General features: G+C 43.3%; 1 protein-coding gene across 2 annotated transcripts; it reads right to left on the reverse strand.

The window, feature by feature from the left end:
- Positions 1 to 892: 892 nt before the first annotated feature.
- Positions 893 to 13,840, reverse strand: PIN4 (peptidylprolyl cis/trans isomerase, NIMA-interacting 4). 2 transcript variants are annotated; one of them, XM_045538152.1, is made up of 4 exons: positions 13,695 to 13,798; positions 9,295 to 9,368; positions 1,624 to 1,743; positions 893 to 1,069 (listed from the first exon to the last, which is right to left on the reverse strand). In XM_045538152.1, the coding sequence occupies exons 1-4, from the start codon at positions 13,735 to 13,737 to the stop codon at positions 911 to 913; spliced, it is 396 nt and encodes a 131-aa protein (XP_045394108.1). In that variant the 5' UTR covers positions 13,738 to 13,798; the 3' UTR covers positions 893 to 910. The 2 variants fall into 2 exon arrangements, with proteins under 2 accessions (XP_045394108.1, XP_045394109.1); XM_045538153.1 differs by lacking the exon at positions 9,295 to 9,368 and having other exon boundaries at positions 13,695 to 13,840.
- Positions 13,841 to 14,268: the final 428 nt, after the last annotated feature.

Here is a 14,268-nt window from a genome sequence, read left to right on the forward strand (position 1 = left end):
GGCTCAAGCAATCATCCTGCCTCAGTCTCCCGAGTAGCTGGGACTACAGGTACGTGCCACCACACCTGGCTAATTTTTCTTATTTTTTTTTTGTAGAGATGGGGTCTTGCTCTTGCTGAGGCTGGTCTTGAACTCCTGACCTCAAGCAATCCTCTCACCTCGGCCTCCCAGAGTGCTAGGATTACAGGCATGAGCCACTGTGCCCGGCCTATCTACTGTTTTTTTATGTCATAAATATGGAATTTTAAATTTAAAAAATTTAGATACACAGAATGTTGGCCCTGGAAAGGACAGTCCTAATGTAACCCATACACTGAAGGTGAGGGAATGATGTTTCCATGCTGATATTTCTCCCTTTAAACAACACTTGGTGAACGGCTGCTTAGTCTAGTACAAACAACCCATGGAAGAACTGAGTGTTTTTTTCCTCTAATAAACATTTATTTTTTTTACAAAAAGGGAGTTAACATGGGATAGCTATCATGTGCCATGTTCTATGTTAAGGCAATGGCACTAATACCTGTCCTGGCAGATCAGAGTTGACTATCTTGTAAAACAAGTGTTGTCTAGGCACTTATTTATGATTCCCATATGCTAACCCATCTATTTGATACCCAATATTTTCAGTTGCATGAATAGTGTGAGTTGATTCCCCTGAACATAGTTTCTGAATTAATTTATGGAAAATAGTTAAAGTCAGATAAAATAGTTCTGAGACGAAAGGGAATACAAGTTAAAAGCTATCTGCCTGACTTTGAGAACTACTGACTACCTACTGCAGTATACAGTAACCTATGCCCACTTTCTTTTGCACCTACAAGCTCACACTGACAGTTCACAAAATACAAGGATTATCCAATACCTTTTAAAGAAACAAAATGTATAAAACTTATTCAGTCTTTCATATGATTTATTTTCTCCCTTCAACCATAATAATATGATATCCAAATTTTGTCTTCACTGGTGGATCTGTGAACACAGGTTTATCCATCCCACTTACAGGCAAGGCAAATGCTGCTTCTTGAAAAGGTCCCACCATGGACCCTCTGGTCATCCAACCCAAGTCGCCCTGAAAAACCCAAAAGATACATGATATAAAGTGGCCCTGTAGAGGGAACAGTTCTACTGTAGCTTAAGAGAATTGCCTACCATGAATGCTAAGGTTACTAGGTTTATTCATCCGAGCTACACAGGAATAGGCTCAATAAGTACAAATAGGTAGAAGTCTAATCCTAGACTAAACACATAAGCACTCACAATACTGTTGGACTTTGGAGCTTTGCAAGTTTGGTTATGTCTAGGTTTAGACATAGGTGACCCTAATTCTACTATTCAAAAGTTGGACATTTCTGCTTTTAATATCTTTGGTTTTGTTTGTAATTTTACTTTTTTTTTTTTAGAGATGGGGTCTCACTATGTTGCCCAGGTTGGCCTTGAACTCTTTACCTTGAACCCACCTCAGCCTCCAAGTAGCTGGGACTACAGGCACATACCACCTCTGCGCAGCTGCTTTTAATATCTTTAAATGGAGATATGGCTAAAATTAATGGCTGAATATAGGAATAATCCCTACTTCTGTGTTTTCTTGTGGAGAACAGAAAATTTTAAATAAGAGCAACATACCCCTTGCCTGGCTTTATCTTCACTATATTGTGCAGCCACTTCATTGAATCTCATTCCAGACTTTAACTTTTCCATGGCTTCCATGATTTTGCTGTGTTTTTCACAAAGAATGTGTCTGACCTACAAGGAAAAAGTATGTTCATATAATACTTGGCGACCATTTGGATTACTCCCACCAATTAAAAAAACACATTAGCTCACAGCCACTGAAAATCCTGGAAGTTTGCCCAGTTGGGCCACAGCCACAAACCCATTTCCTATATCAAGGCAGTATCTCAGAGCTCTGATATAGATGGAAAACAGGCACCTGGCTGTGGGAGGCTCCCATCTTTTGCCACGTACCTCAGTGGGAAGAGGAAGAGGAAATATCATAATAGTTGAGAGCTTTGGTCCTAGAGTCAAATCCCAACTCTGCTGTATGAACCTAGGCATGTTTTTAAACCTCCAAGTGTTTCCGTACTTGTGCGCTGAGATAACAGTACCTGTGTGTTCTCATGGGGTTGTGAAGATTGAGATAACACAGCCAGCATTCAATAAATGCTAGCTATTATTTTATCAGAGTGGGGATGATATGAACAAACTTGCTAGGAAATATTTCTTACTAAAAGAGGCCTAATGTATTCACACCTCCCCACAATTCAACACTTTGAAAAAGCATTATATGTTGACTATTAAGAATACTCAGTACTGGCCGGGCACGGTGGCTCACGCCTGTAATCCTAGCCCTCTGGGAGGCCGAGGCGGGTGGATCGCTCGAGGTCAGGAGTTCAAGACCAGTCTGAGCAAGACCTCGTCTCTACTAAAAATAGAAATAAATTATCTGGACAACTAAAAACATATATAGAAAAAATTAGCCGGGCATGGTGGCGCATGCCTGTAGTCCCAGCTACCCGGGAGGCTGAGGCAGTAGGATCGCTTAAGCCCAGGAGTTTGAGGTTGCTGTGAGCTAGGCTGACGCCACGGCACTCACTCTAGCCCGGGCAACAAAGTGAGACTCTGTCTCAAAAAGAAAAAAAAAAAGAATACTCAGTACTATAGAAGTATTCAAATTTAACCTATGTTTACATAAAGCCATGGTTAAAACACTATTGTCTTTAAAAATGATTTTGTCAAGGTAATCTGTTTTTGCAGGATTTCCCATTTCTCATTCAAACAGAATCAGTTATAGTTATGTGTCACTTAACTAAAGAAATGAGTTGTTAGGTCATTTTTTCATTGTGCGAACACCATAGAGCACACTTACACAGACTTAGATGGCAACGGCCTACCGCGTACCTAGGCAATATGGCATAGCCTATTGCTCCTGGGCTACAAACCTGTGCAGCACGTTACTGTACTGGGTACTGTAGGCAACTGGAACACAATGAGAAATATCTGCGTATCTGAACATAGAAAAGGTACTATAAAATAAGATATAAAAGATAAAAAAATAGTACACCTCTATAGGGCACTTACGATGGATGGAGCCTGCAGGGCTGCAAGTTGCTCCGGGTGCGTGAGTGAGTGAGTGGAGAGTGAATGTAAAGGCCCAGGACATTGCTGTGCACTAGTGTAAACTTTAAAAACACTGTCAACTTAGGTTACACTAAATTTATAAAATACTTTTCTTTATTCAGTAATAAATTAACCTCGGCTTACTGTAACTGTTTTACTTTATAAACTTTTAAATTTATTTGAATTTTTGACTCTTTTGTATTAACATTTGCTTAAAACACAGACACACTGTACAGCTGTACAAAAATATTTTCTTTATGCCCTTATTCGATAAGTTTTTCTATTTTTAAAATTTAAAAATTTTTTTACCTTTTTTGTTAAAAACTAAGACACAAATACACATATTAGCTTAGGCCTACACAGGGTCAGGATCATCAATATCACTGTCTTCCACTTGTCTTTACCTCTTGTCCCACTGGAAGGTCTTCAGGGGCAGTAACATGCACAGAGCTGTCATATATGATAACAATGCCTTCTGGAATACCTTCTGAAGGACCTGCCTGAGGCTGTTCTACAGTTAACTTGTTTTCTTGTAAGCTGAAGGAGTACACTCTAAAATAACTATAAAAAGTATATACAATATGGTAAATACTAGGCGATAGGAATTGTTTGACTCCATTATAATCTTATGGGACCACTGTCGTATATATGGTCTGTCGCTAACTGAATGTCATTATGTGGTGCATGACTGTGTTTCACATTGTAGGTGATGTACTGGGGTAGTAGGGGCTAAAGGTGTTTCCTTTATAATTTAGACACAAGCAAACCAAGTCCTTACGGTTAACTACTGAAATTGGGTAGGGATGTGCGGGGTGAGGGCTGGGAGAGACTGTCCTAGGGCCACAGGAGTAACTTCCTGACTAGTGGAGCTACACAGGAGACAGCAACACATCAAAGGAAAGAATGTGTCAAAAGGCAGGGCTCAAAGTATCCAGTGCTATCTGGGGAGACAGCGATAAACAATCTGGACACTAAACTGAAAGCATAGTGGGAGACAAGAATGGTTCATCAGACCACAACTCGGCCTAGATAAAACAGCTTCTAGACTGCCTCCCAATTTCTGCTGCCACACTCACAAAGCAACCTTTGATTCAAGTCCCGGGAAAGCGTACACAGCAATCATGATCACAGAAAGGGGATACTGCCCATCTTTGGCCCTGGAGTCAAATCCCAACTCTGCTGTATGAACTTAGGCATGTTCTTATAAAGGAATAAACACGTATCCTGGTTTGGACAGTGTGAAATAAAGAGTTTGTAGTATCTGTGGGGTCTGCAAATGTGCATCTTGGAAGAAGGCCAAGCTACAGAGAGTTTGGGAGCGCAGGATGAGAAGGGGGGGAAAGAAGGCTAAAGACAACCTTGGAGAATAGCAATGTTTAAGCAACAAGTAAAGAAAGAAGCTCAAAAAGCATCATAAAAAGGAAAGGCCAAATAGACAGGAGAGAAAGATGTGGTTACAGAAACCAAAGCAGGAGAAAGTTTCAAGGAGGAAATAGTCAGTGGTGCTGCAGAGAGATCAGGTGAGACGCACAACAAATTTAGCAATGACTGATTGATGACCTCAGCAGGAGTCTCAGAAGAGTGGTCAGTACAGAAGCCAGAGCGCAGGGGGCCGACTGAGGAAGCAGTGGGAAGTGGGAGGGTAATGAGTGACGTGGGACACTCTTTCGACTAATTCAGTTCGAAAAGGAGAAAGGCTCTGGCTAGAGGCAAAGAGTTGAAGACATGTGTATATACATATTTTAAAGATCTCCAGACATATTTCCAGCATGAAGGGGAAGATCCAGTAAGGGAAAGGATGAAAACAGAGCAAAGAAAGGAGACTGAAGATAAGCGAAGGATCAAGGTGGGGTATTCAGAACACGGTTTGAAAAATTAGCCATAAAGGAGGAGAGGAGAGGAGAGAGAGGGGGCTGAAGGCTGAGGAGTTCCTAACTATATAGGTCTGGTTTTTGTTTTCTTGTGAAAATGATAAAAATATTTAAAAGTTGTTGAGTACTTAATATCTGGTAGACACTGTGCTAAGTGCTTTATATGAATTATCCCATTAAATCTCACATCAACCCTGTGAGACTAGATCAGGCATTAGTGGTCTTGATCCTCAAGGCTGCGTAACTCTCCAGTAGGGCCCAGCAGTTCTGGGTTCAAGTGCAAAGAAAACAGAACATTGGATTGATCCAGAGTTGTAGTTGGCAGATGAATGCAGGAAGATGACCGAAAGGAAAAGGAGTTGGCGCTCCTTAATCCAATGATCAAGCCCTTAGGTCTAATTTCCAGTTTAAAGGAAATATAGGGCATAGGAGAACAAATATGAAGCCTGGGAGAAGGTGGGGAGAGGAGGGTGGGCTCAAGGGCGTGGAGTCTGAGAGGAGAAAAACGGAGGAACAGGATCGGGGGAGGCAGGAAGAGAAGGGGAAGGAGGGGAGCTATGGTCAGCCAGTGGGCCTCAGAATCCACACAGCTTAGAGTGACACAAGGACAGTGTGTGGGCACAGGGGTGGGGTGTGAAGCAGAGTGGCAGGATGTGGAAGGAGCTGAACCCTAAAAGGCTGGAGGGTCCTGGGGTCCCTCCCCTGCTGGGGCCTTGAAAAAACACTATTTCTTACAACTGCATGTGAATCTATAATTATCTTAAAATAAAAAGCTTTATAAAAAATTTAACCTTAATCTACTTTCCTACCTAATAACATGCCACTCCTTTCCATATACCTCATATATAGCCCCACTGAACTTATTTTTTTCCAGAGTAAGATGCCTCTTTTTTTTTTTTTTTTTTTTGGCAACAAGGTCTTGCTTTGTAGCCCAGGCTGCAGCACAGTGGCACTATCATGGCTCACTACTGCCTTGAACACCTGGACTCAAGCAATCCTCCTGCCTCAACCTCCTGAGTAGCTAGGACTACAGGCATGTGCTACCACACCTGACTAATATAAAAACTTTTTTTTTTGGTAGAGATAGAGTCTCACTGTGTTGCCCAGGCTGGCCTTGAACTCCTGGCCTCAAGTGATCCTACTGCCTCAGTATCCCAAAGTGCTAGTGTGACAGACATGAGCCACCATGCCCAGCCAAGGTGTCTCTTTAAAGCCATATGCAGTGGAACAGTCTCTTAGGTTAGGTGCTTATAAAAGTCAGCACATTAGCTGAAAATTGCACAGAACCAAAATTACCCTAAAACATTTCTTATGAAGGTGTCATACTAGAGACCAGCATGGCAGCACTCATTAAGTCCAACATAGCCAGCCACCCCCCACTCCTGAGTTGTAACAATGCCCACTTCTTCAGCTGACCGCCAGATGAAATAGCTGGGTTGTATTTAAGGGCCATGTTTTATGAAAACTTCTTTGGACACCAGAATCCCACTTCACATGGTAAGATGCTCATACGAGAATGGAGGGCAGGCCGGGCACAGTGGCTCATGCCTGTAATCCTAGCACTTTGGGAGGCCAAGACGGGAGGATCACTTGAGCTCAGGAGTTTGAGAGCAGCCTGAGCAAGAGTGAGTCCCCATCTCTACTAAAAATAGAAAAAATTAGCCGGGCATGGTGGCGCATGCCTGTAGTCCCAACTACTCGGGAGGCTGAGGCAGGAGGATCGCTTGAGCCCAGAAGTTTGAGGTTGCTGTGAGCTAGGCTGACGCCACAGCACTCACTCTAGCCCGAGCAACTGAGTAAGACTCTATCTCAAAAAAAAAAAAAAAAAAGAATGGAGGGCAAATACAGAAAAGCAGATTCATTCCTCTCATCTCTCTCTCTCTCTCTCTGGGGCACACATTCACTGAGTAGAAGGTTGGGCAGAACATCACATTATCTCTCTTTTTGGCTACATGTGTATGGTTGAATTTATATGATGCAATTCCACTGCTATGCTTATCATACAGCAATGAAATTTCTTTTCCTAACTGCTCCCAAGCAGACTGTGATAACAGGGACCATCTCTTACTTTTTCTTTAAATTCCCAGAGGCTAATAAAGTACTTGGCACAGGGCAGGTGTCACTAAATTCTTACTGAATGAATGAATAAAAGTATAGTTTCCCATATCCTGACTAAAACATGGAAATCACTTTGTTGTGTAGCACTAAGTAGTTTTGTTTGCAGATTAAATTTTCTCCCTGCAGACATTCCTCTGGGACTAGGTTAAATACTTCAAGTAATTATTTGCTGATTGTCTCCCACCCCCATTTCTACAGCATGGTCAAGGCCCTGGCTCACAGCAGGGAAGCTTCCTAGTGAGACCTGCACCCTTGCCTGTTTACTCAGCAGAGGTGCCTTTTAACACTTACCTAAGCTCTTGGTTTCATAAAATATTATTTTTTCCTGAGAAATAACTCATTTACTTGCTGGGAAGATCTAACTTAATACAATTTAAGGAAGAATACTAAAAGTATGAAGAGCCTGAGAAAGCATTTGAGAAAATATTTAAAAGGAATTAGTTTTCGTAAGTGAGACTGGTCTATGTTTTCCAATTTTGTGTTACCTTGATTTTACAATAGTGTTAGGCTGGTTTCTTAGCATGAGTTGGGCATACTGTCTTTTATGTGTACCAACATATATATGTTATTTAGGTTGGTGCAAAAGTAATTGTAGTTTTGGACCTTGAATTTTAAATCATTATAACTAAGCTCAAACACATCTTTGTTCATCAAAATAGGAACCATTACAATCAACACATTTTGGCCAATGAGAAATAAGTTTGTTTATCTCTGTAGTGTAAAAATCCATGCTTCAGGATTCGACAAATGAACTCTTAGAAAGCATGAAAGCATTTTCTGCATCTTGATGGTTGAGGAAGCATTTTCCCTGCAAAAAGCTGTTGAGATGCTTGAAGAAGTGGTAGTTAGTTGGTGAGAGGTCAGGTGAACAAGGCAGATGAGGCAAAACTTCATAGCCCAATTCGTTCAACTTTTGAAGCCTTAGTTGTGCGGCATGTGGTCAGGCATTGTTGTGGAAAAGAAGTGGACCCTTTCTGTTGACCAGTGCCAACTGCAGGTGTTGCAGTTTTCGGTGCATCTCATTGATTTGCTGTGCATACTTCTCAGATGTAATGGTTTCGCCAGGATTCAGAAAGCTGTAGTGGGTCAGACGGGCAGCAGACCACCAAACAGTGACCATGACCTTTTTTTGGGTGCAAGTTTGGCTTTGGGAAGCGTTTTGGAGCTTCTCAGTCCAACCCCTGAGCTGATCGTCGCCAGTTGTTGTATAAAATCCACTTTTCCTTGCATGTCACAACCTGATGGAGAAATGGTTCATTGTTGTTGCGTGCAATAAGAGAAGACGACACTTCAAAATGACAATTTTTTTGATTTTCAGTCAGCTCATGAGACACCCACTTATTGGGCTTTTTCACCTTTCCAATTTGCTTCAAATGTCGAACGACCATAGAATGGTCGAAGTTGAGTTCTTTAGCAATTCCTCATGTGGTTTTAAGAGGACAAGCTTCGATGACTGCTCTCAATTGGTTGTTGTCAACTTCTGATGGCCGGCCACTGCTCATCTTCAAGGCTCTGGTCTCCTTCGCAAAACTTGAACCACCACTGCACTGTATGTTCGTTAGCAGTTCCTGGGCCAAATGCATCGTTGATGTTGCAAGTTGTCTCCGCTGCTTTACAACCGATTTTGAATTCAAATAAGAAAATCACTTGAATTTGCTTTTTGTCTAACATCATTTCCCTAATCTAAAATGATGAATAACATAAAATTTATTTAAGAATGTATTCCAATATCAGGCCGGGCGCGGTGGCTCACGCCTGTAATCCTAGCTCTGGGAGGCCGAGGCGAGTGGATCGCTCGAGGTCAGGAGTTCGAGACCAGCCTGAGCAAGAGTGAGACCTCGTCTCTACTAAAAATAGAAAGAAATTATCTGGCCAACTAAAAATATATATACAAAAAAATTAGCCGGGCATGGTGGCTCATGCCTGTAGTCCCAGCTACTCGGGAGGCTGAGGCAGTAGGATCGCTTAAGCCCAGGAGTTTGAGGTTGCTGTGAGCTAGGCTGATGCCACGGCACTCTAGCCCGGGTAACAAAGTGAGACTCTGTCTCAAAAAAAAAAAAAAAAAAAAAAAAAAGAATGTATTCCAATATCAAATGGCAAATTTCAACAATGCTACAACCACGATTACTTTTGCACCAACCTGTATTTCTATTTAACATGGGGGGAAAAAAGGGAGCTAGTAACTCACCTTTACTGCATTGCCACCACCTTTGGGACCCTGAGCCTTCTTGTCAGAACTGTCGCTCCCAGAGGCTGCTCCCCCTTTAGAGAAGAGATGACAGGCACTCATTTAAACTGCACCTTGAGATTTACAGAAAGGTCCGACACACAACATGAGTTGGCACTTCCATCACAGCACGAAGCTTCAAAAGGGAATTCTGCCAAACACTTTACTACATCAAACTAAATTAATCTGTGACTCACCTCTCTTCAAACAGGGAATCGTGCCCTACACAGACTCTTCATGAAAAATGGATACACAAATGAGTGTGCTAATGAGTGAATGTGAGCTCCAGAAGCCTGGTCCAGATCCTCTGGACCCAATTCAAATCCTGCCTTCTAAGGGCAAACCCCTAAGCTCTTGTAAGATTTCAATATGTACTGCAACTATGTATTTGAGTGCTCACAATTCCAATAAGTCTTCAAGAATATTTTAAATAAAGATCAAATTTCCCACTACCCATTTTTGATTAAAGAATACATTCAAGTCCAAATTCCTGGAGTCTACTACATTGCCTATTATTGATGTCTTCCTAAGAAAAGTCACTGATATTCAGACTAACAACCATTGGCAGCATCTTACATTTTACTACTATGTCATTTTACTACTATGTTAACTTCTGTGTCAATGGCAGCATACTTATTGTTAGGGTCTGATCTAGGAACTATAACTAGATTGTCAGTGCAATAAACATTTCCTAAGTAACTACTAAGTTCCAGGCATTGGGGGTACAAAGATGAACAAGCCATACACCGTCCTTTAGGGAACTCATATTCTAGTGATGAAAACAGATCATCTCAGGAGAATGCAGTAGGTGCAGAGACGGTTATGGACGGGGGCTGTGGAGGCAGAGAGAGACATTTGAGCCACCTGGGTGGATGGGGGGAGGCGGTTCCTGGATGAGTAGGAGCTGGTTAAGCTGAAGAAAGGATGAGGAGAAGACATACAGTATGTGTAGGAAATTGTATGGATGAAGGCAAGTCTGAGGTGGGAGTGCCGTCAGATGAGCCTGCCTGGGGGAGGTGGCTGGGAGTCTGGGCCCCATTAAGGAGAAATTTATCCTAGAAGTCATAGGGAGCCACTGAAAAGTTTTAAGTAGGAGACTCCACCTTACTTGTTTTAGTATCTCCAGTGCCTAGCACAGTGCCTGGCACACAATAGGTGTTCAATAAATGTTCAACTAAACTAAAAACCCCAAATACTGACCACCAAAAGCCTGAGGAAATGTTACTGCCAAAGGAGTTCTATAAAGCAAAGTCTTAACTGAGTTTGCTGTATACCGACTCTTGGGTGACCATGCCTTCCAGTTATCCCATCCTCTCCCTTCCTGGATGCTGTCATCTCACTGCCACCTCACTGCCTTTGATTTACTGAGGACTTTGGCACCAGCTTTGGGTTTCCTCTCCACCCTCACTCCTGCCATTATCTTGGGTGACCTCATCATTTGTGGTGAAGAATCTCATCCAACAACCTAATGTCATAGTTCTGGATCTCCCTCCCCAATGCCCATGCTGTCTACTCCAGGCCACCTGCCCCAGGGGCACCTGATGGAAATGTGCCACTCAGAGCTAGTAGTTCAGTCTCTAGCTACAACCTCCTGTCCTTCCAGCATTCTCATGCCTCATTCCCACAACACTGGCTCTTTGACTTTACAGAACCTCCTCCCCTCACCACTACTACTGAGTCCCTTTATCCTGCTATGTTCCCCTAGACTGCCAGACTTCTCCTTCCCTTCCCAGTCTGGACCCCACGCTTGAACATCTGAACTGCATTCCCACTGGCACCCCAAATTCCTTTGTATTGCTATCCTTCCATTATTTTTTCTTTCTTTTTTTAAAGACAGGCTTTCACTCTGTCACCCCGGCTTGAGTGCAGTGGCATCCTCACAGTTCACTGCAACCTCAAATTCCTGGGCTCAAGCAATCCTCCTGCCTCAGCCTTCCGAGTAGCTGGGACTACAGGTGTGCATCACCATGCTCGGCCAATTTTAAAAAATTTTCTGTAGAGACAAGGTCTCACTATTTTGTTCAGGCTGGTATCAAACTCTTGGCTTCAAACAATCCTCCCACCTCAGCTTTCCAAAGTGCTAGAATTACAGGACTGTCCTCCTAACTGACAAAACTGCAACTATGGCTCAAGGTAACACCTAGCTTTTTTTAATCCTATACTGTGCCAGTTGCAAGGTACTAGGTAAATCATGACCATGCAGATCAAAGTCTTCAACAAATTCACGGCCTTCAATCTTAGTCAGGCTCCCAGCCCTGAGGGCAATCTTTTTATTTGTGTTTCAGTCCCTCTCCCATAACCCTACTCTAAACCTGTGCCACTCTCCTCAAGACCCCCACTGAGTCCCTGCCCCTTAGTCTTAAAAAATACCCTTGTCTTCTACTTAAAGAAATTGAGGCCATTAAGCATGACCTCCCTAACTCTACCCCGTTCCCTCTCCCAGGCCCCAATTTCTACAACCATACTCATTTTGCCTCTTTCTCTAAGGCCTCGACCATAAGGTGTCCCTTCTTCTATTTAAAGCTCAACTGCCCCACCTCAGTCCAGGACCTCTTTTCTCCTAAATCTCACTCCTTTGTACCTTTACCTTTCTTATTCTGCTGGAGTATTCACCTCAGCCTTACTCCCACATTTTCCCCATTCTTAAGGAACAAAATAAAATCTTTTCTTAATCTTTTGTCCTCCTCTATCTAACATCACATTCACGATTACCAGTTAAAACTTTCTAAGAAGTCCACATTGATTGTCTCCAATTTATCACTTCCCTGTCAGTCCTCTAGTCACTTCAATCTGGCTTCTGCCTTTCTCATTCCACCAAAACCACTCTTACCTAAGGCCACCTCTAATTTCCAAATCCAAACAGTATTGTTTTTCTTCTTATCTTATTTGGCCATTTTGCTGTGCTTGATAGACCATACCTTCTTTTTTAAAAAACCTTCTGGTCTCTCCAGCCTCTCTGGGACATCATTTTGCACTCCCTGTATATGTCTGCCTCTTTCTTTGCTCTATGCTCTTAGTCTCTAAACTCTCCATGGGTAAATCTCATACACTCCCATGGGCTCAACTACCATCTATATGTTACTGACTCCTAAAACCTACAAGTGCAGTCCAGACCTCTCCCTCAAATGTCAGACTCAAATATTCAACCACTTCCTGACTATATCTTCATTTAGATGTCCCAGACACCTCAAAGTCAATATATCTAAATGCAAATTCATTGATCTTATCACTGATCTTCACGTACCCTTGATGTTAGCTTGCAGTACCGCCAAGTTAGAAATCCAATCCAGAAAACAAAATGATTGTTGATCTCTACACCACCCCATCTCCAATGCAATAAATCACCAAGTCCTGACTATTTCACATCCTAAATATTTACAGAATCTTTTCTATCCTTTCAGTTCCCACAGCCTCAGGCCACCATCATCTCTCACCAGGACTACTGCAACAATCTCCTTACAGTTCTTTCTGACCCTTAACCGCCCTTTTTGCATCCCATACAGCATTCCCCATGATTCAATCTTTGTTTCTGTCTTCATTCTCACCACTTGACCTTCTGTCTTGAGTTTTTGCTCCAGCAACACTATACTGCACATACCATGCTGTTTCTCATCTCAGTGTTTTTGCTGCTGGACTCTCTGTCGGGAATGCTTTGACCTACCTTCACTGTCCATTTTGACCTGCCTAACTCATCTACAGGAAATCTTCCCTTCTCTGTTCCCCAGCTAGATGAAGCACTTCCTCAGTTTCCATAACATCCCACACACATCTCTCAACATTGAGTTTAGTACAGTGTTTTATGATAACTATGCTTTTTCTCAGTAGTTCGAGGAGGAAACTAGCTCCTTAAGGCCAAAATCTGTCTTATTTTTATATCCTCAGCGCTTGCACTGTGCTTGACACATTTCTGTTCAATGGATGAATGAATGGGTCCTTCCCTGATGGCGGGCATGTCATTCTGTAAGCATTAAAAGGAATCTTAAGGACCATAATCAATGTGGACTTCTTGCTAGCTTCTGACATGACTAAACTTTACACCTCTAATAACCCCTTGAAATAGCAGCGCCAAGTCATCACCTCCCAGGAACCATCCCCACCAGCTTCTATTACCCACCAGGACGGTCCTTGCACCGTAAACCAATATGTTCTTACAACCTCAGTAGCCCTTCATGCACTTAACCTTTCTAAGCCTCGCTGGAGAATCCCCAGACATAACCGATGGCGGCTCTGTGGGGCCACCGGCTACCTACTGCCTCGGTCCCAGACCCCGGGGACTGCCTGTCTGTTCCCGCCCCTGGCAACCCCACGCTCCCTCGCTCCTCACCCAACCCCATTGTCTTTGATCGCTCCGGCCGCTCTACCTTTTCCCCCTTTTCCAGAACCACTTTTTCCTTTGGGCGGCATCTTCTAAACTTGCTGCTGAACTTTGAACTGCTCGCGTTGCCGTACAAAGCCCCTTCAGGCCCCACGGGCATGTCCTAAACAATGCCTGAAAGTGGCATCGCAATTTGCCGTTCCTATTGCGTCTCCGGAGGCAGGCACCGTTTGGGGCAGACCCATCCCTTTGGCTTTCGGACCAATGGGGTTAAAGGCGTCTGACCAATAAGAAGCTTGGGACCTGGTCGGGGGGCGTATACAAAGGCACGGTTGGGGCGGGAAACCCCGCCTCTCCGTTTGTTGTTACTACTTTTTACCACGCCCTTATTTGCGGCAGTTTCCCGACTATCCCCGCTTGCTCTTACGCTTCCTCTGCGCGTGCGCAGTAGGAGATGTGGGCCTCTGCAGTCCCTCCGCGCTGACTCTGGTCAATCCCGGGGGGCCGCCAGACAAAGGGAGAGCGGGAAGATCCAAGGTGGCAGCCACTTTCTGCTGTCCGCTCCTACACACAGGCCTGGAGTCCCTGGCAGTTTTTCGTTTGTTAATTTTATTTTGCAG

The sequence above is a fragment of the Lemur catta genome, chromosome X, assembly GCF_020740605.2.
Source record: "Lemur catta isolate mLemCat1 chromosome X, mLemCat1.pri, whole genome shotgun sequence".
In the NCBI taxonomy this organism is placed as follows: domain Eukaryota; kingdom Metazoa; phylum Chordata; class Mammalia; order Primates; family Lemuridae; genus Lemur; species Lemur catta.